At 45.0% G+C, this 19696-nt stretch overlaps 1 protein-coding gene across 2 annotated transcripts; it reads right to left on the bottom strand.

The window, feature by feature from the left end:
- Nucleotides 1-8167: 8167 nt before the first annotated feature.
- THAP1 (THAP domain containing 1) lies at nt 8168-17621 on the bottom strand. Of its 2 annotated transcripts, none has more exons than XM_005278886.5 (3): nt 17319-17621; nt 16134-16329; nt 8168-8736 (listed from the first exon to the last, which is right to left on the bottom strand). In XM_005278886.5, the coding sequence occupies exons 1-3, from the start codon at nt 17387-17389 to the stop codon at nt 8299-8301; spliced, it is 705 nt and encodes a 234-aa protein (XP_005278943.1). In that variant the 5' UTR covers nt 17390-17621; the 3' UTR covers nt 8168-8298. The 2 variants fall into 2 exon arrangements, with proteins under 2 accessions (XP_005278943.1, XP_005278942.1); XM_005278885.5 differs by having other exon boundaries at nt 16128-16329; nt 17319-17614.
- Nucleotides 17622-19696: the final 2075 nt, after the last annotated feature.

The following is a 19696-nucleotide window of genomic DNA, read 5'->3' on the forward strand; positions in this document are numbered from 1 at the left end:
ATAGCATTAATAGTCATCAGAATACAGCAGATCATAGAATTCTATGATTCTATGATCTGCTGTATTCTGATTCTATGATCTGCTGTATTCTGATGACTATGATCTGCTGTATTCTGATGACTATTAATGCTGTATCATTTGTTTTTAAACGTGCCAGAGGTGGTGGGGAAAAAAACTGTGAAACATAGAAACAAAATAAAATGTAGATTTCACCAGACAATATTAGTAAATGCGTATTGACCCCGCATGCACCTCCCAGAGCCAGTACATCTGAAACAAATGCAATGAATTGTGCACGGTTTTGTTTCTAAAGTACAGAAGAACAGAGAGGGAAATAAACAAGGAGTTTGAGGAGGGGGAAAGGGTAGATAATTTGGGAGCTTAAACCCTGACAAATTATTAATTCAATGAGTGAACAGAATTGTGAGGGAAATAGAGGAAAGGCAAGGTATTTTAAAAGGATAAGGCTAAGCACAAAAGGGAAAAGAGAAGAGATCAGAAGCAGCATTTAAGCCTAGAAAGGCTATATGAATAAGCAGAGAAGTCCCACCATATCTTGTTACATAGAAGATGGCATCAGTAGGTAGTATGTGGTGGAGACTGAATTCTGACCTAAGGACCAGCACATCATCATCTGCTGCAAGTATAAACTGAGTGTTCTTCTGAACGATAAGAATACTGGATGCAGAGATTTTTGTTTTGTATATGAATCCAGCTTGTCAGAAGGTATTTGGAATAACTTGGGAAAAGCACCGGTTACAGACAATAATTCAATATTCTTACTTATTATCGTTTTATATGCTGATGTCAATTACCTGACAGCTGTTATTTGGTATATGCATGGATCCAAAACATGAAGTCATCACTTCCTTAATACCAAGGCCATCTGATGAGGGTTCAAGTCATCAGGGAAGCAGAAAAGCCCTACAAGAGTTCTCAGCAAAGAACCAAACCAGAATGTCAAGAACCATGTCAAATTTTAGCTCGCTTGCAAATGAAACGTGTGATGGTGAAATTCTTTGGATAAGAATTAGAAATTGGACAAAACTAAAATCTCAGATCCACACAACTTCCTGACTTTCCTCCTCCCACACCAGTTAAAAATGAGTTTCACTTAGCCTTAGATACAACCAATCTCTTTCAAAGCCAAAACTGCTGGAGTGGGGAGACACCATTATTTATGTGGGCTTGGACAGAGACAGATGAAATTCCAGCAAGGTAAGATGATTTCCTAGACCTTGGCTTAATGAAGTCTGCTGTGATGACAGAAAGGGCTATGCTAGTGGGAGCAGCATGAGCGGACGGCAGACAGAGGACTGGGCAGGAAAGCAGAAAGAAGGGTAAAGCTAGAGGATTCCCTTCATTCAATGGGACAGTGACCCAGCATTTAATTAAAAAAAAAAAAAAAAAAAGTTCCATTGTGGTAACTGAGACGACAAATTTACCCTAATTGTAAGCTCAACTGTGAAATCTCAGGAGTGAAAGTTCCTAAGATGTCACAACCTATAACAACAAATGTTGATGGGAAAAGGTGCAAAAAGAGACAGACTGAATTGGTCCAAACAAAAAGGCTTACTGATAAAATTCAAGGACTTTATTACGATCATGCCTGCTAAACGAGAACAGAGTGAGACCGGAAATCAATGAACCAAAATGGAGTGTCAGAAATTAAGCCTAATTGAAGAGGGGAAAAGAGCCATCACTCTCTTTTGAGGTTCTTATAAAACAAAGACTTTGTGGAGGAAATGGACAGAGGCAACCATGACACTGGCTGACTGAAAGAAGGGGAAGGTGTGAGCTTCACCATCATGGCAGACATCCCCTCTGTCTTCTAGGTCCCCAGACCTTCTTCATCCAAAGCCTGAGATGTCCTGACCAGATCAGGCCACAAAAAGGGACCCAGATCACACCGCTATTTCCATGGTCCTCCCCATCCACCATGGGTCCTTTTCCTTCCCAGTGTTATTTCTTCTCTTTCTCCTTCCAGCTAATAAGAGTCTGGCTAGCTGGCCAAAACTGCATTTTTTGTAGCACTGCTGTGACCAGAAAGGCAGCTAAATGCAATGTCCTAAACAGCCTGATGGTGGTACAAGTTTGTCAGGTCTCTGAGGGGCTGATAAGACTGTGTGCTGTGTCTGTGTTTTTCCAGCAGCAAGACTGCAAGTGAAAGTCAACACCCGAGACAGAAGCTGCATTTTCTATCTTTGCTGTTCTTTTCTTTTCTCTTTTGTATGTGTGTTTGTTCTGTCTTCTAAGAAACAGAATCGGATTTAACAGCAGCAGGTCCAGGCCATCTCGACTAACTTATTCTCTCTTCCCCCAGACAGGCAGTTCTTTCCCTCTGTAATACCATCTAAGAGACTGTCAAATAATGGTGGGAGGTAGGAACTTTCTTCTTAAAACTCTCTCCGGCTGAAAGGGAAAAGGGGTGTTGTTACAATGAAAGCCATCTTTAACACCTTACATTTCAAATGCTTTAACTGTTCTCCCTTCTTTTCTGTATCTTTAATAAAAGGTTAAAGGATTTTTAATGATGTGTTTGCTATGGTACTAAGCAGGCTAAGGTCTCCGATACCAAACCTTGTTTAAAACAGTTTCATGCTGGATGGTTTCAGGGTCATGTTAACACCTTTGACTCTTTGAGCCCATATATTCCACCTAGTTAATACAACATTCCCCACCTTCACAGAATATTTGCTACTGAGGCAGGAATTCCTCTTTATTAAGCCACTACATACCCCAATAACATATGGACTCCTACCACTTCACAGAGCTCTAAGATGAAGTGAGAATTAGCCATTTACACAGGGAATCCTGCACTGAGCTAGAACCTCCTACACTAGCAAAAGGGAAATTGGGGGCAGCAGGAAGACATTTTTTGTTTAAAGGGGTGACAGTACAACAAGCAGAGCAGTGAAGCCAATTGTAAAAAGAAAGCTTTAGGAAGTAATCTATGACTCCAGATTCTCAGCTTTTTATTTTCACTCATTTTTGCCTATTTTAACAACTCGTAACTTCCCTGAATTTTCTTCTTCGTCGTCAAGGTTTTGAATTGCAGCTACATGTATTTGAGCAGAAATCACTTGTTTCATTAGCAATCAGAGAAACAACACTATTAAAAGCCTTCTCACAGAGCCTACATTCCCACACTATTTTCAGCCCCAAACATTTTTTCAGGAGGTGTTTGAGGCTGCTGCTACGTGCACACAGGAGACTTGCAGCCAGCAAAAACAGGAAGTCACACAGGCTGTTAGTTACAGCAGACCGTGTGAACGGTATGTGCATTCCATTCAAAGCCCCTTTAAAAGGAACTTTCCCAGTTTGTTTTACTCAGGTTTTCTTTTTTTAAATGAAGGGATGCTTGGAAAACTGGTCCATATGTTGACTGGTTTTACTTCAAGGTCCAGTAGTAGGCAGCCTCCACCTCTTCTTCACATACTGCATCGACTGCAGCATGCAAGTACCTTGGTGGTGGAGGAAATTCCAGTGAGGCAAGAATCACCTCTAGCAGGATGAGCTCTGGTTTTTGAATGTTAGGTTTTACTAAAAGCCTTGCCATAGACATCAGTGCTGCATGGTAAAGTGACAGCTGCTAGGGGCCTGGCAAAGATCATCATCTACTGCATTAGCTGCTGTAAGGAAGGAATCAAAGCAGGGAGTGAAGAGAAGCTTCCAATGGGAATAAAAATGCTTCAGGAGCATGACAGGCTGCCTCTCTAATGAGAAAACTCATTACTCACTATGGTACGAGGAGAAGTGAAAGCAGTTGGGAGCACAGTTCCTTCTCTACCTCTGTACTGGAGGTCAGATTGCATAAGGCAGCACACAGAATAGCAGTCACTGCGTTCTGGATCCAAAAATCACAGTACTCATTTGGGCCCTGTAGCAAGGCAGTGGGATACCCACAGCCCCGCTGAGGGCCAAACCTCCCCTAACACCAACGTGGGCAGAGCCATCGGGTCCGGCACCCACCCCTCAGAGGTCACGGCGCTGATCCGGAAGTATAAAAGCACCCCTGCAGAGTTCAGTGGAGAACAAGCCGGCGGAGAGAGCAGATGTCTGTGGCCGAGGTCCTGCTTGAGAGACAGCAGCAGGCCGCAACCGGCTTGCTGACTCACCAGGCCAGCCGAGCCTACCTCTCGCCCGTTACCTCGAGGAGGACTGGCCAAGCCTGCCCCTTTCCAGCTGTCCCGAGGAGGAGCCGAGCCTGCCCCTTTCCCGAGGAGGAGCCAAACCTACCCTTCGCTACCTACCCGGAGGAACCGATGCTGGTGGAGATCACCGAGGACACTAGTACGGCCCAGGTACCCTACGAGGGGGAGTGTGGAAGTAGCCCGGGGGCAGCTGACCCCAGTCTGGCTGCAGCACTGCCAGAGCCTATGTCAGTGTGTTGCAGCCAGGATCCCCACTGACAGCAGTGAGTTTCCGTCGCTGCTAGGGCCCTGGGCTGGGACGCAGTGGAGTGGGAGGGCCTGGGTCCCCCCTGCCACCCACTCCTTGGTGGCAGACTCCCCCTTTTCCCTGGCCTAGGGAGGCTGGGACCTCTTGCTCCTTGACTCAGCTCCTGCTTAAGGGCCTGGGTTCCTGAACTATTGGCTCAGCCCCTGCTTGAGGGCCTGAGCTCCAGACTGCGTGGTTGCTGCCCCGCCCTGATCGAGGGCCCGGGGCTTTTCCTGACCTATTGGCTCAGCCCCTGCTTAAGGGCCTGAGCCCCTAACCGTGTGTTTGCTGTCCCACACTACCGCTGGACCAGGACTGACGGCGGACCAGAGCGAGGCGGTGGGATACCCCACAGCCCCGCTGAGGGTCGAACCTTGGCCGAGACTTGTACAGGCCCCGACTCAGCAAGGTACTTACATGTTTAAAGTTAGGCAGGTGCTTGAGTACTTTGCTGAGTTGGGGACTTGAAGAGCAGGAATCTACAGAAAAATTCTTGTAAAAGGAACAAGAACAAGTTGATGTACTGTACCCCCCCTCCCCCCATCACCATACATGGTATCAGTAGGTGAACATTAACAATTCTTTAGAACGGACTATGCTTTTGTATTAGCCATTTTTGAACCTATATATTTCCCAGATTATTTTAAGTACTTAAGGGTAATAGCAAAAAACCTCAAGTATTGGTTTGCACACTTTTGTTTTATATTTTCCGATGCTTTTTTCCCTGCATCTGAAACCACAAAAACATCCTTTATAAAACTATTAAAATGACAAACAATTTGGCAAAGGGGGTGGGGGAGAATAGAAGTACCCCAAAGCTAAGTTTGCTTTAGCAAACTGTTTGCTAAGTTTCCACCTGGAACAGATATTGAATGTACACAATTAAGTTGAGACCTTAAAAAACTGAGTTTAACAAAAATGCTCTCAGATACTTAAATACAGGAACACTACCAAACAGTAATGAAAGCAGATACAGAATGGTTGATGCCAGAGTATCAAACTGTTTCTAAATACTATTTCTCATTTTGAAATGCCATGCTCAAAAGAGCAGCGGTAAGGAGAAAATGAAACATGTATTTTTAAAACCCCTCTTGAATTAGAACTGCTAATCAGAGCTAGAATTCACACTGCATAAATGTGGACACAAAAAAAAATCACTCTCTTAATCTCTAATAGATTTGAGCCGTGGAGAGGGTGTGTGTGTGTGTGTTTATTCCACTAAATCAAGGTCAGCACCAGCTGCTTCTCATTAAAAACGAAGATGATGAACCTAAATGATGTGATTTCCAAGTCTTATTAGACATAATCAAAGTTGTACTAAATGTGTCATTCTAAGGGGCCCCCCCAACCCCAATCCTGATTCTGCACTGATTTCAGAAGTCACAGTCGGATGCAATGAAAGTTGTGAGTGCTTAGCACCCTTGAAAAAAAATCAAGCCATTTATTTGGTGCCTGGTGTTCGGCACCTGAGTTTGAAAGTTTTAGTCGAAACCTGTCTCAGATTACCCGTTTGTAAAAAGGGGATAATACCGAGATCTGTGCTCCCCTCTGTTTTAGACCATATGGGAGCAAAGCACCCGACACCTCCACCACAGGAGGGAACAGAGACAACATGGTATAGTCCCACCTTCCACAAAGCGCTCTCACCCCTCTGCACCTGGCTCCCTGCATTAGAGACTGTGGCTTATCAGAGGCAGTGCTGAGAAACAGCCACTCTCAGCAGCCTGCTGCCCTTCCTGACCCCATTCTTAGCAGAAACCCAGCCTAACAGGGGTTGGATGGAACTTCCAATGCAGCGCTCCACCTGCTTCCTCTCCCAATAGCTACAGCTTCAGAGTCGGATATTTTGACATATTTCCATCCTCCCCTGAGGCTTTCCAAAGGAAGAGATGTACATACCTGGGGTGCATTTCATGGGGCGAACTATACACTTTCTCTACCTCACTGGAGTGATGTTCGATTGGTGTTTATACAATGCTCTGACAATAGAACGTGCAGAGGATCATTAGTTTGAGGTTAGAAAGTTATCCCACCCTGCAATACGCACAGAATAAAAGACAGGTGGGATTTTCAAAAGTGCCTCTGTTCCCACTGAAGACTCTGGAAGTGGGAACAAAGTGAGGCAGATAAGAAATGTTTTTGAAAATCTTGCCCCCCAATAGTCTTCACTCTCAGCTGAGATACTCTTTGCCCACCCAACTCCCAGGCCAAAACTCTGTTATACATTTTATACTTGTTTAACCTGCATCCTCCCCCTATTAAAAGCATGGCAGATTTAAAAAACCAAATGTAGATTCTAATTGTGAGATGTATTTGTAAAACATTTTTCCAGTTTATTAAAACTAAACATGGAAGGATTAGATTTTCATTGGTAAATGTCAGTAAATGACAATTTCATATAAATGAATGCAAAAATATTTCCGTCAATCAAAATTACTGCTTGAGAATTTATTAGTGATTTAAGGACATTTACTTTGTATATTTTGACATGTAATGTTGACAATTTGTGTTTTAACAGTTCTACTGCAACTCAAAAAAAATTAAAGCTTTATCTACTGTCATTAAACAATTATCTGACTCCGCCCCATAAGTTTGCACAGGAGTGAACATTTAAATCAGGCCTGCACAACACGCAGCCCACGTGGGCTCACTGTGCGGCCCGCGGGGGTTGAGTAGGTGGGCTCACTGTGTGGCCCGTGGGGGAGGTGAGTAGGTAAGCGGCGGGTGAAGGAGGGGGTTCCTCTACCCCCGTTACTTCCTGTACCCCCCGACCTTAGCTCACCTCCTCTCTGCCTGCTTCCCGGAACGCGCCGCTGCTCCGCTTCTCCGCCCTCCCTCGTCTGAGAGGGAGGGGGGAGAAAGCGGAGCGGCAGCACGCCTGGGGAGGAGGCGGAGCGGAGGTGAGCTAGGGTGGGAGGTCGCGGGGGGCCCGCAGGAAGCAATGGTGAGGGAGAAATGCGGCACGCCGGGGGAGGAGGCGGGGCTGGGGATTTGGGGAAGGAGTTCAGAAGGGGTGGAGTTGGGGCAGGGCCAGAGGCAGACGGGCATGGAAAAAAAAGGGGGAGAGGGGCGGCCAAAAATTTTTTTGCTTGGGGCGGCAAAAATCCTAGAGCTGGCCCTGCCCTCTCCAAGGGTTGCAGCTGTCTGGAGGTGCCTGCCTTCCACACCTTCCTCATTCACACCTCATTCATTCAACAGGGCAATTGATTACAAAGTGGGGGGAAGATCTTATTCTACTTCTAGCAAAAAGACATTTTTCTTTTACCTTAATTATACTACCTTAGGGGCCCGCTATAACAAATTACCGAGGTTCAATACTGTTTCGGTGGGGTGGCGCTGGGGAAGGAGGGTTTGTTTCCGCAGGGCAGGTGGCGCTGGGGGGGGGGGCAGGGGTGTTGTGTTTCGGCAGTGCTGGGGGGGTTGTTTCCGTGGGGCGGGTGGCATAGGGTGTGTGTGTTGTTTCGGGGGGGGGAGGCTGGGTGGTGCTGGGGGGGGTTGGCAGTGCTCGGGGGTTTCGGCCCTCAGCTGTTTTCTTTGGAGCAATATGGCCCTCGCCGCTTTACGAGTTGTGCAGGCCTGATTTAAATTATCAACAAAAAACCTTAAAAACAAACAAACATTGATATTTTCCATCAATATTACCAAAAAAGTCGAATTCTGCCAAGCCTAATTAAAAGTGTTAACAGTTGCAATGACAATGAACAAACAAACTGTGCTCTATTGAGTATTTTATAGCTTCTTTATTATTTTTAGAATGGTTTTACACACAATTAGAGAGCATTCGTTTTTAAACTGAACTTCTGTGTTAATCTGAAGAGGCTATTTGGCACTGCCCCTTTAAAATGAACGTCAATGTTTTTATGCAGGTACTTCCACGATTTCAAAATAGTCATTAGGTAGAATCACATAGCCTTTTCCTGCCACTATGTCTTTTTCCTTCTGAAACTGAACGATCTCTCGCAGTTTTTCAATCTGTCTTTCCTGACGTCTGCATCGCTGCTGCGCTGTCTTGAGCTTCTTTCGCAGTTTTTCAACTTGTTCCTCCAGCTGCTGAATTCTCTTTCTTTGATGTACTGTATCCTCTACAGTATAGTTGTGATCACAGAAAACGGCAAGATTATTAGGGGTCTGGAGAGGAGGCATTAATAATCCAATACTTGGATCTACCAATCTTGCATCTATTTGAGACAAAGGAAAGGAAGGCTGCGGTGGGGCAGGTGGTAGCAGAGTAGGGGGTGGTGGAGGGGGTGGTGGTGCGGCAGACAGATCTTCGGGTTGCTCTGTAAATTCTTCAGTCTAAAACAGCAAGACAGAAAGTACATTTTAATCTGTTTTGTGAACAGCATTCTAATTGCCACATTAATCTGTATGCGACAGTTGCAGCACCCAGCTGACAATGCACTACGCATGGCTGAAATTAGTAAATGAAGGTGATAAGCACCCCCCTTTTTAGCATTAATTCTGTTCGTGAAGTTTGATGGCCTACATTTTCAAAAGCGATTGGGATTTGGGGGACCTCAGTTTTCAATGCTTCGTTTGAGCCACCCTAAAAGCTTTCAGAAATGCTGAACACCCACCTGCTTAAAAGTCTCAAGTTGGACACCTAGAAATTGAGGCAACCAAAATCTCTAGTCACTTCTGAAGACTTTGTCAAAACACTTATAAAATTATGAACTGTCCAGTCTTTAACTCCACCACACGGTTGAAGGGTTATCAGCTGCAAGAACTCATTCACCCACTTTGACCTAGATACACTTAGTGTACTTACCTAGCCCAAGTCCCCCCAAAACAGGTAATGAACAGAGGGAAGACTTAAATCCTTTCTGCCCCAAAGATATAGAGAGCATTCAGAATTGCATCTGCTTGGACTCACATGAAACAGTGCTCTTGAAACACAACAGTAAGCATATCCAGTATCTAGCAAAAACAGCTAAGAACTTCTCGGTGAAAGATGCATTGACCTAGAAGTCAATTTTGTAACTGTCTGCTTTGATGGTCTCAATGCATTTAATGGCATTAACAGTGTCAGAGACAGAGATGCTATATTCTTCACCCAAGTACTTGTAGATTACATAACCTGTTACCCCTAGAACCTTGTGCTCTGAGGATTTGGCATGTTTATACTACATAAGTAGCGTAGATGCTTCCTACATCGACAGAAGAGGTTTTGCCATCGATGTAGATAATCCACCCCTCCAAGAAGTAATAGCCACAAAGAATTCTTCTGCCAACCTAGCTCTGTCTACAGTGAGGATCAGATTTACCTGTCAGGGTGCAAAATGTTTCACAGCCCTGAGCGATCGAGCTAGATCTAATATATAGGTGTAAAAGACCATGGAAATACAGCACTATCCAAGACATCCTAGCCAAGCAATTTAGTATCTGTTTTTAATCTACTGCCTAGACATTGCTCCTGCATAGACTATGATACTAAGCAGAGTAACTGGAAAGTCAGTTTTGCTTCCAGTGTTGATTTAAAGTTTCTTGTAGGTGCCCATGTATAATCGATCCGTATACATTAGCACAACCTCAATCTGACAATCCCAGTTGTGTGCCTCAGATAAAATGAACCTATGTTTTTGTCACAATGTATCTTTTAGCCTCACACATGAAGATGTCAAACATTTTGACCAGGTCAAACTTGTACTAGTCAACCGTAATTCTCAGAGCCCCCTTTGTGGGGAAGATGGCAAGGGAAAGAGGAAGGGGAAAGCATGTCTCTCAGTGAGCAATTCACCCTCCTTAGGAGCACTCGGGACAATCGCCAGACAACTAGACTTGCAGAAATTGGTATCCTCCAATTCTAGTCTTCCCCCTTTTGGCTGATGGCACATGGCATCTTTCATAAAAGATCTCCCTCTCAGTATACGTGGCCTTCTCCCTTGGTAATCCATCACTGACGTATTATGGGCGAATTCAAAGCATTTCTTATACCCAATTAAGTTTTTGTTCCAAAGATCCTACCAGGAAAAACGGCAACAGGTATTAAAATAAACAGTATTACACAGCTTTTTACATCAAGATAATCAATCTGAACCCTGCTCTGGGAGTAAGTTACCACTATCTATGGTCATTTTAAAACTGCTGCAAATGAGCTGGTAATATCAAAACAGCTCGGAGTGAACAGCTGTGCACATCGCCAAATCCACCTCCACAACTGACACTAACAGGCATCCTTACTAACAGTACAAAAAGAGGGGGCAAGGAACGAATGAGCAGAGAGAGAATTACACTCTGCTCCCTAGAAGTGATCCATCCACATGGGTTGAGGCACAGTGGCCAGATGCAGGAATCTGAACTGCCACTGATCCTAATATATTTGTCCTGTGGCATGGGCAGCAACTTGGTTAGAATATTCTCCATCTCACCCTTTCTCTTGTGTCTAATTTGGCTCCCACCATACTCATCTTTTCTATCAGGGAAACACAATCAAAGAAGAAAGTATAAATAAAGAGTATTTACCTGAAAGTTGCTCATCTTTTCTTGCACATGCTGTGTCTGTCTGTCTTTCTTACTAGCTGCCTTCCATTTTCCACTTACATTCCCTCTTTATTTCCAGGCTATTTTCTTTAATTTTCCTACTCTCCTGTGTGCCTCTCTCCCCATCTTTTTCCCCTCTGTCATCCCCCCATATCTCTTTGAGCTTTTTCTGCTGTTCTTCTGCTATTCTCACCATCCTTTCTGTTCCCTTCTCAAAGGAGCAAGAAAAAAGAGACTTATTGGTGCATGTTTTATCTCCCTTATAGAAGCTAGGAATCCTCCAAATCACTCCTGTTCCGTGCACTCAGTGTGCCGAAGGGGAAGAATTGAATAACCCGCTCTAGTCCCAAGGGTAGAGCCTGGATATGTCACGCGGTGGTGCAATGAAGAAAAAACACATGTGCTCTGTCAGGAGGAGCTACATTTGATGTTTGGAGGCAGTAACACTGCGTATGTAACAGACAAGGTGTGTGAGGGGTGGGGAGTAGGAAATGCAGAGGTAATATTATGTATACTTCTATTACACTCCACTTTTTCTTGCACTTCATTTTACCTCTCTGCTAAAGCATAGGCCAGCATAGGCTCATCTTTTCTGAAAAGATAGAAGAGTTCAACCTTAGAGCTATGGGATCAAAAACCCTGAATGTAGGAATTAATAAACAGTAGAGCTATCAATAATCACACTGTTAAAGAATAATAGAATACCATTTATTTAAATATTTTTGGCTGTTTTCTACATTTTCAAATATATTGATTTCAATTACAGCACACAATATAAAATGTACAGTGCTCACTTTATTTTTTTATTAAATATTTGCACCGTAAAAACAAAAGAAATAGTATTTTTCAATTTGCCTAATACAAGTACTGTAGTGCAATCTCTTTATCATGAAAGTTGAATTTACAAATGTAGAATTATGTCCAAAAAATTACTGCGTTCAAAAGTAAAACAATCTAAAAGTTTAGAGCCTATAAGTCGGAGTGTTGCTCTTTTAAGACGTCTGAATGAACGCTCCACATCTCATCCCTCTCAGATTTTGGATGGCACTTCGGATTCTTAAACCTTGGGTCGAGTGCTGTAGCTAGCTTTAGAAATCTCACATTGGTAGCTTCTTTGTGTTTTGTGAAATCTGCAGTGAAAGTGTTCTTAAAACAAACATGTGCTGGGTCATCATCCGAGACTGCTATTACATGAAATATATGGCAGAATGTGGGTAAAATAGAGCAGGAGGCATACAATTCTCCCGCACCAAGTTCACTCACAAATTTAGTTAACGCACTTTTTTTAATGAGATCCAACAGCATGGAAGCATGTCCTCTGGCACGGTGGCCGAAGCATAGGAATGTTTACTATATCTGACACACAAATACCTTGCAATGCGGGCTACAAAAGTGCCATGCGAACGCCTGTTCTCACTTTCTGGTGACATTGCAAATAAGAAGCGGGCAGCACTATCTCCCATAAACGTAAACAAACTTGTTCATCTTAGCGGAACAAGAAGTAGGACTGAATGGACTTGTAAGCTATAAAGTTTTACATTGTTTTGTTTTTGAGTGCAGTTATACAACCAAAAAAACCAAACTACATTTGTAAGTTGCACTTTCACGATAAAGAGATTGAACTACAGTACTTGTATGAGGTGAATTGAAATAGTATTTCTTTATCATTTTTACAGTACAAATATTTGTAATAAAAATATAAAGTGAGCACTGTACACTTTGTATTCTGTGTTGAAAGTGAAATCAATATATTTGAAACTGTAGAAAAACAGCCAAAAACTTAATACATTTCAATTGGTATTCTATTGTTTAACAGTGCGATTAAAACTGTGATTAATTGAGATAAATTTTTTTTTTAGTTAATCACGCGAGTTAACTTGATTAATCGACAGCCCTAATAAACAGCAGAGAGTGCTCTACAATTCCTTAGAGAACAATTAATATGCATACAGACATTTGCAAAAAGTATTAGGAATACTTTTGAAGAACTTATTAAATAAACTATTAGGCAGTAAACCTTTTGGTGATCCTTATATAGACTTCCTCACTTAAAAACATAAGAACAGCCACACTGGGTCAGGTCAATGCCATCTACCCCAGTATGCTGTCTCCAACAGTGGCCAGTACCAGAGCTTCTGGGGGAGTGTACAGAACAGTTAGAGGGATCCATCTCTGTCTTTCCCTCCCAGCTTCTGGCAATCTGAGGGTTAGGGTCATCTCAAGCATGGGGTTGCTTCCCCAGCCATCTTGGCTAGTTCTTTTTGAACCCAGTTATACTTTTGGCCATCACAACATCCCATGGCAATGAGTTCCACAGGTTAATTATGTGTTGTGTGAAAAAGTACTTCCCCTTGTTTGTATTAAACCTGCTACCTATTAATTTAATCGGGTAACCCCCGGTTTTTGTATTGTGGGAAAGGGTAAATAAAACCTCTCTATTCATTTTTCCACACCATTCATGATTATACCGACCTCTGTCACATCACCCCTTAGTCATCTCTTTTCTAAACTGAACAGCCTTAATCTTTTTAGTATCTCCTTGTATGTAAGCTGTTCCATACCCTTGATCATTTTTGTTGCCCTTCTCTGAACCTTTTTCATTCCACTATATCCTTTTTGAGATGGGGAATCCAAAACTGGACACAGAATTCAAGGTGCAGATAAACCAGGGATTTAATATAGTGACATCCTATTTTCTGTCTTATTTTCTATCCCCTTCCAAATATTTACTAACATTCTGTTACCCTTTTTGACTGCTGCTGCACGTTGAGCTGAAGTTTTCAGAGGTTTTCCAAGGTCTCTTTCTCCAGTGCTAACAGCTCAATTAGATATCCCATTATATATGTGTAGATGGAATTATTTTTCCAGTGTGCATTACTTTGCACTTATCAGTGTTGAATTTCATCTGCCTGTTTGTTGTTCAGTTTTGTGAGATCCCTTTGTAACTGCAGTCAGCTTCGGACTTAGCTATTTTGAATGAATACGTAGCAATTGCAAATGTTGCCATTTCACTGTTCACTCCATTTTCCACATCATTAATGAATATGTTGAACAGGACCGCTCCTGGCAGAACCTCTCGCCACGGTGAAAATGGACCCTTTATTTCTTATCTTTTAACCAGTTATTGATCCATAAGAGTCCTGTTATTCCAGGACTATTGTGTTTCCTTAAGGTCCCTCACTAAAGGCTCTTGTCAAAGACTTTCTGAAAATACAAGTACTCTACATCACCTGGATCACCCTTATACAGATGCTGGTTGACACCCTCAAACAATTCTAATAGATTGGTGAAGCATAACTTCCCTCTACAAAAGCCATATGGACTGTTCCCCAACAAAACATGTTTATCTGTGCACCTGATAATTCTGTTCTTTACTATAGTTTCTACCAATTTGCCTGTTACTGAAGTTAGGCTCACCAGCCTATAATTGCCAGGATTGTCTTTGGAGAGTGTTTTAAAAATTGGTCTTACATTAGCTATCCTCCGGTCATCTAGTACAGAGGCTTGTTTCAGCAATCAGTTACATACTATAGTTAGTAGTTCTGTAATTTTGTATTACTTCCTTCAGAACTTTTGGGTGAATACCATCTGGTCCTGGTGACGTATTACTGTTTAATTTATCAATTTGTTCTAAAATCCTATTGATGCATCAATGTGGGACAGTACTTCAGATCTGTCACCTAAAAAGGATACCTATCGAGAGTTATCTCCCCCACACCTTGGTTTCTTCACATACATTTCAGTGTAAGTCTGCAACAGAACATACACTCTTGTACACTTTAACACATATACACACTGCCTTCACATCTTCTCACTTTCTAATATGGCTTCAAAATATGCCTGTGTCACCTGGATTCTCCAGAGCGTGAGAAGGGCAGCCTCTCTCAGTTCCCTCCAAAACACATGAGAATCTCCTAAGCAAAAACAGCAGTTCCAAGATTCTTGCAGTCAGCAGCTAATTCCAGTCCCTGAGCTAATAGTTGACTGCTTAATTGGTATCTATGTAGAGTTGTTGTAGCCACATTGGTCCCGGGATATTAGAGAGACAAGGTGGGTGAGGTAATATCTTTTATTGGACCTACTTCAGTTGATGAAAGAGACTAGGTTTTGAGCTTACACGGAGCTCTTCTTCAGGTCTGGGAAATGTACTCATTCCCTGTCACAGCTAAATACAAGGTGGAACAGATCGTTTAGCTTAAGTAGTTAACACATACACCTCTACCCTGATATAACGCTGTCCTCGGGAGCCAAAAAATCTTACTGCCTTATAGGTGAAACCGTGTTATTTCGAACTTGCTTTGATCCACCGGACTGCGCAGCCCTGCCCGCCCTGGAGCACTGCTTTACCACATTATATCCAAATTCATATTTATCGGGTCGCATTATATCGGGTCGAGGTGTATTTTCAAGGGACCATTGAGGATGGGGACCGAGAGGTCAGATATAAAGTGATCTCTTTGTGAAAAGTGTTACAGGTGATACGGTGTTTTTGTCATTTATCAGTTTTCTGTATGGGTTCATTCAAGTGTGCAGTGATTGTCTCATTTCACCCACATAGTTGTTATTGGGACATTTAGCGCACTGGAGACATGTTAACAGGCTACTTCACCTTAAATGGTCTCTTGAAATATAGGTTAACTACTTATGCTAAACTACCTGTTCCACCTTGAAAGCTTGTCTCTCTCACCAACTGAAGTTGGTCCAATAAAAGATAGTACCTCACCCACCTTGACGCATTGGTTTCTAGCAAGATAGGGAACCTATACCTGTATCCGAAGTGAGACAAGTATTGGAACACAGCCTTCATATCAGAAACAGCTCTTTGGCCCTGTATCAATCAGCTAATGACTCCAATTCACATATTTATAACCCTTTCCCGAGTGCCAACTGGCTCAGCTCTCAGGTGGTGATTGTGTGGAACCACAAGACCACTTGCTCTTAATGGAAACTTTCCATATAGCTTCATAAAAACAGCTGAGCATTTCTAGTTGTTACCATACCTCTCTTCTATATGTCTCGGGACCCTTCTAAGTTCTCCGTCTATTTCTGCACATGTGCAGAGAGCAGATCAGACTTAAATCCCTATCTCCTTAACACTGCTTCTCTCCCTTCTTTGCATTTTAAAAAAATATATACTTATACTGCAGTATTTGACAATGTATACATAAATTAAAGTATGTATTATAAGAAAGAGTTTTCATGTTTACCTTTACCTTCTCACTGGGTTCAGTGTAACAAAATATTGTGGGCACAGCATTTTCTTTCAGTAGCTTGTTGTTGCACTCTCTTTTAAAGCAATCTGGAGTAAAGTGTTCTGAACAAATGCTGCTATACTTTGTTGGTTTGAAGTTTTTTCTTTTAACAGCAGCTTCCCATTTTTTGCAGAGATCAGGTCTCGTGAGAGGAAACCTGCAAATGAAATGGACCTTCAGCTCCATTTCAAGGCTTTCTAAAAAAAGCAATAGCACTGTAGACATTTATAAGCCACTTAAGACAAGGTATTGGTGTAGCATCTAGAAACACTAGTCACGGACCAGGACCCCCAGTGTTAGCTGCAATATAAACAAGGAACAAAAAGCCTCCCCCCCCCCCCCCATACTGCTATGTTCAGCACCATTGCTTAGGGCCTGATTTTGCAAGCTGATAAACACAGTCATCTCCTTGCTGGGCATAGGGGGGGCAATGGGGAGGCACAAGGGGTCACCTTCATGGATCAGCTGACAGGGCAGAGCCCAGGGGCAGGTTTTTGCTTTATTCGGGGGAAACTGAAAAAGCCAGGCCACCCTCAGGCCGCCCAACGAGCAAGTGGCAATGAGGATTTCAATACAGAGCGCGAGGCCTCAACCAGGCATGTTCACAGGACACCTGCAAAGTGTGAAGAAGCCTCCGGCTCCTTTGCAAGCTCTCCTACGAAGCTCCACCCAAGTGGTGCAGATGCCTGGAGCCAGACCCGGTGATGGGCGGGCTGGCGCAGCCCCTCACTTGCCCAGTGTTTACATCCCCCTGTGGGCTAGGCCGTGCCACTGAGCTGGCCGGCCCACGCCAGGCACCAGGGCTGCCTGCTCCAGGCACCAAACAGGCACGTGGCCCAGGGTGCCAGGGCAGATCCGTCCCGCTCCCCAGGAGGAATGGGGCAGGCTGTCTGTACAGCGCCGGGCACAGCCGGCCTCCCCTCAGGAACCCCTCCCCCCACGCGGGAGGAGTAACTGGGACAGGCCCACTTGCGCAGGACTCCCCCTGGGTGAGCGCGCTCCCCCAACGGCCGGTGCGCACGCGCTCTGGGCTGCTCGCCAATGACGGTTACTCCCCGCGCCCCCAGCGCGCACCCTGGGCATGGCCCCTCCCCCCGCCGTGGCGCGCCCCCGCCCCGCGCAGGCGCGCTCCTGCCCCGTCCTCACTTGTGGAAGGAGATAGGCTTCTCTTTGTCGTATCGGTTCCGGCAGCGGTAGGCGGAGCAGGACTGCACCATTCTCCCCCGCCGGCGGCCACCTGCTCCGCTCCAGCACCCACAGAAGAGGAGCGCAGGGACCCAGCTAACTCAGTCACTGCCCGGCCCCCATCCCCTTTGCTATTAGCCCCTAGGAGCAGAAAAGGGACACGGCCTCTCCCGACTTCAAGATGGCGCTGCCAGCTTCAGCTCAACTCTCGCGAGAACAGCGCATCGCTCTCCTCTATTGGCCGTTCCCCTACGCGTGGGTGGAGTCTTTCCGATCAGCCCACCAATAGGCGCAGAGACCCTGAGCGCGGCGCGGGCCCCAATCGCCCCGCCCTTCCCTGTTCTTTGCCCTTGCTCCGCCCCCTTTGTTCACACATCTGGACAGGAGCCCAGCAGTACCTCCCTGCACTCCTTCCAGCTTGAGGCTACCAGACCGATTCATTTGCCGATAGGGTGACCAGACATCAAGTGTGAAAAATCGGGACGGGGGTGGGGGGTAATAGGAGCCCATATAAAAAAAAGCCCCAAATATCAGGACTGTCCCTATAAAATTGAGACATCTGGTCACCCTATTGGCTGAGTCCCACTCTCCTGCCTTTGGCCAGCAATTCTGTCCCCTCTAGCTGCTGAGGGCTGCTCTCCTGGGTGAGGTGGGAAACATCAGGCGGGCCAGGGCTCCTTCCCTCCTGGGGCTGCTTCCTGCCTCCTAGCTTCTCTCCTGCCTGCTGTTTTTTGGGACAGAACAGCGGCATAGGCCACTGCCAGAGCGGTGTTCCTGGAAGTGTAACTAAGGCTGTGTCTACACTGTAGGGCAGTGGTTTCCAAACTTTAACAATCCGGGGACCCCTTTGTGAAATCTCGTGAACGCCCTCCTAAAAATGAATATTTCCAGGGATTTAAGTTTAAATCTCCTCAGTGTGATGCTAACATTCATTCACCTCTCACTGAAGCAAAACAGCACTCTAGAGAAAATGACTTAGTATCGAATTAGTGAGGCACCTGAACACTGCTACATTGACTACTACCAGGTTCCGGCTGGTTTGGTGCGCAAACACCTTTTCTTCCACCACCAGGGCCATCCCTAGGAGGGTGCCCCGCGAGGGACAAATTAGCCTGGACCCCCCCCTCCATGTGCAGCGTGGCCCCTGCTCAATCTGTCCCTCATGCCACCCAACTTCCTGTCTGCCAAGGGGTCCCAGCTGCCTCCCTGCCCGCGATGGGGCTGAGGCTGCTAGCCCCACACTGGGGTCTGGGCTGCCAGCTCCACACTCCACGGGGCTCGGGCTGCTGGCCCGTGCTGACTGCTGGGGCTTGGGTTGCCAGCCCCAACTGCCCGGCCCCACGCTGACTGGAGCTCGGCTACCCACTCAGCGCTCCACAGGGCTCGGCTGTCTGCTCTGCAACTGGGTCACACCTGCTGCGTCCCATGCCTGGGGTCCTCTGGCCACCATTAAGGAAAATTTTCTGTCAATCCCCCTGTAACATTGTGCGAACCCAAGTTTGGGAACCACTGCTGTAGGGTGACCAGATAGTAAGTGTGAAAAATCGGGACAAGGGATGGGGGGTAGTAGGAGCCCATATTAAAAAAAAGCCCCAAATATTGGGACTGTCCTTATAAAATCAAGACATCTGGTCACCCTACTACACTGCCACTTTCAGCGCTAAAACTTTAGTCGTTAGGGGGTGTGAAAAAACACACTCCTGAGCGACAAAAGTGTTAGCGCTGAAAAGCACCAGTACAGACAGCACTTGATAAAGCTACCACTGCTCATTTGGGGTGGGGGTTTTTTTAATCACCGGGAGAGCTCTTTCCTGGCAATAAAGCGTGTCTACACTGCCCACATCACAGTGCAGCTGCAGCCGCACTGTAATGTGGGCAGTGTAGATATACCCTAAGCCATTTGGATAGGGAGAAGCTGAACAGGCCAGCGTCCTATAGAGGCCCTGGGGGAAAAGGAGCTTGGTTTGGAGGTGCAGGGATAGAAGCACTGAAATGTGCCAGGAAGCCGGCTGAGTAGCTGAAATGTGATGGGGAACAGGGACAGAGGAATTCCTTGGCTGGGGGGACAACTGGTGGATAATAGGGGCAGGGGGAGAATTGATATATTAATGGATCGGTCACTAAGACCTGAGGTTCATTCATTCAGCAAGCTCAAGACGGCAAGCACTGAGTGGCTCAAAAGGAGCTATCATCAGCTTGGTCAGGGCCACATTAATACCCCTGACCCAAGGAATTTTAAATAGAGATTTTAAAAAATTGTAAATCCCCCCCATCCTGTTAACCGATGACATAGTTCTCTAACAGCTCAAAAATACAATACATAATTTTCCCCCTACAAC

This window comes from Chrysemys picta, chromosome 6 (assembly GCF_011386835.1).
Source record: "Chrysemys picta bellii isolate R12L10 chromosome 6, ASM1138683v2, whole genome shotgun sequence".
NCBI lineage: Eukaryota > Metazoa > Chordata > Testudines > Emydidae > Chrysemys > Chrysemys picta.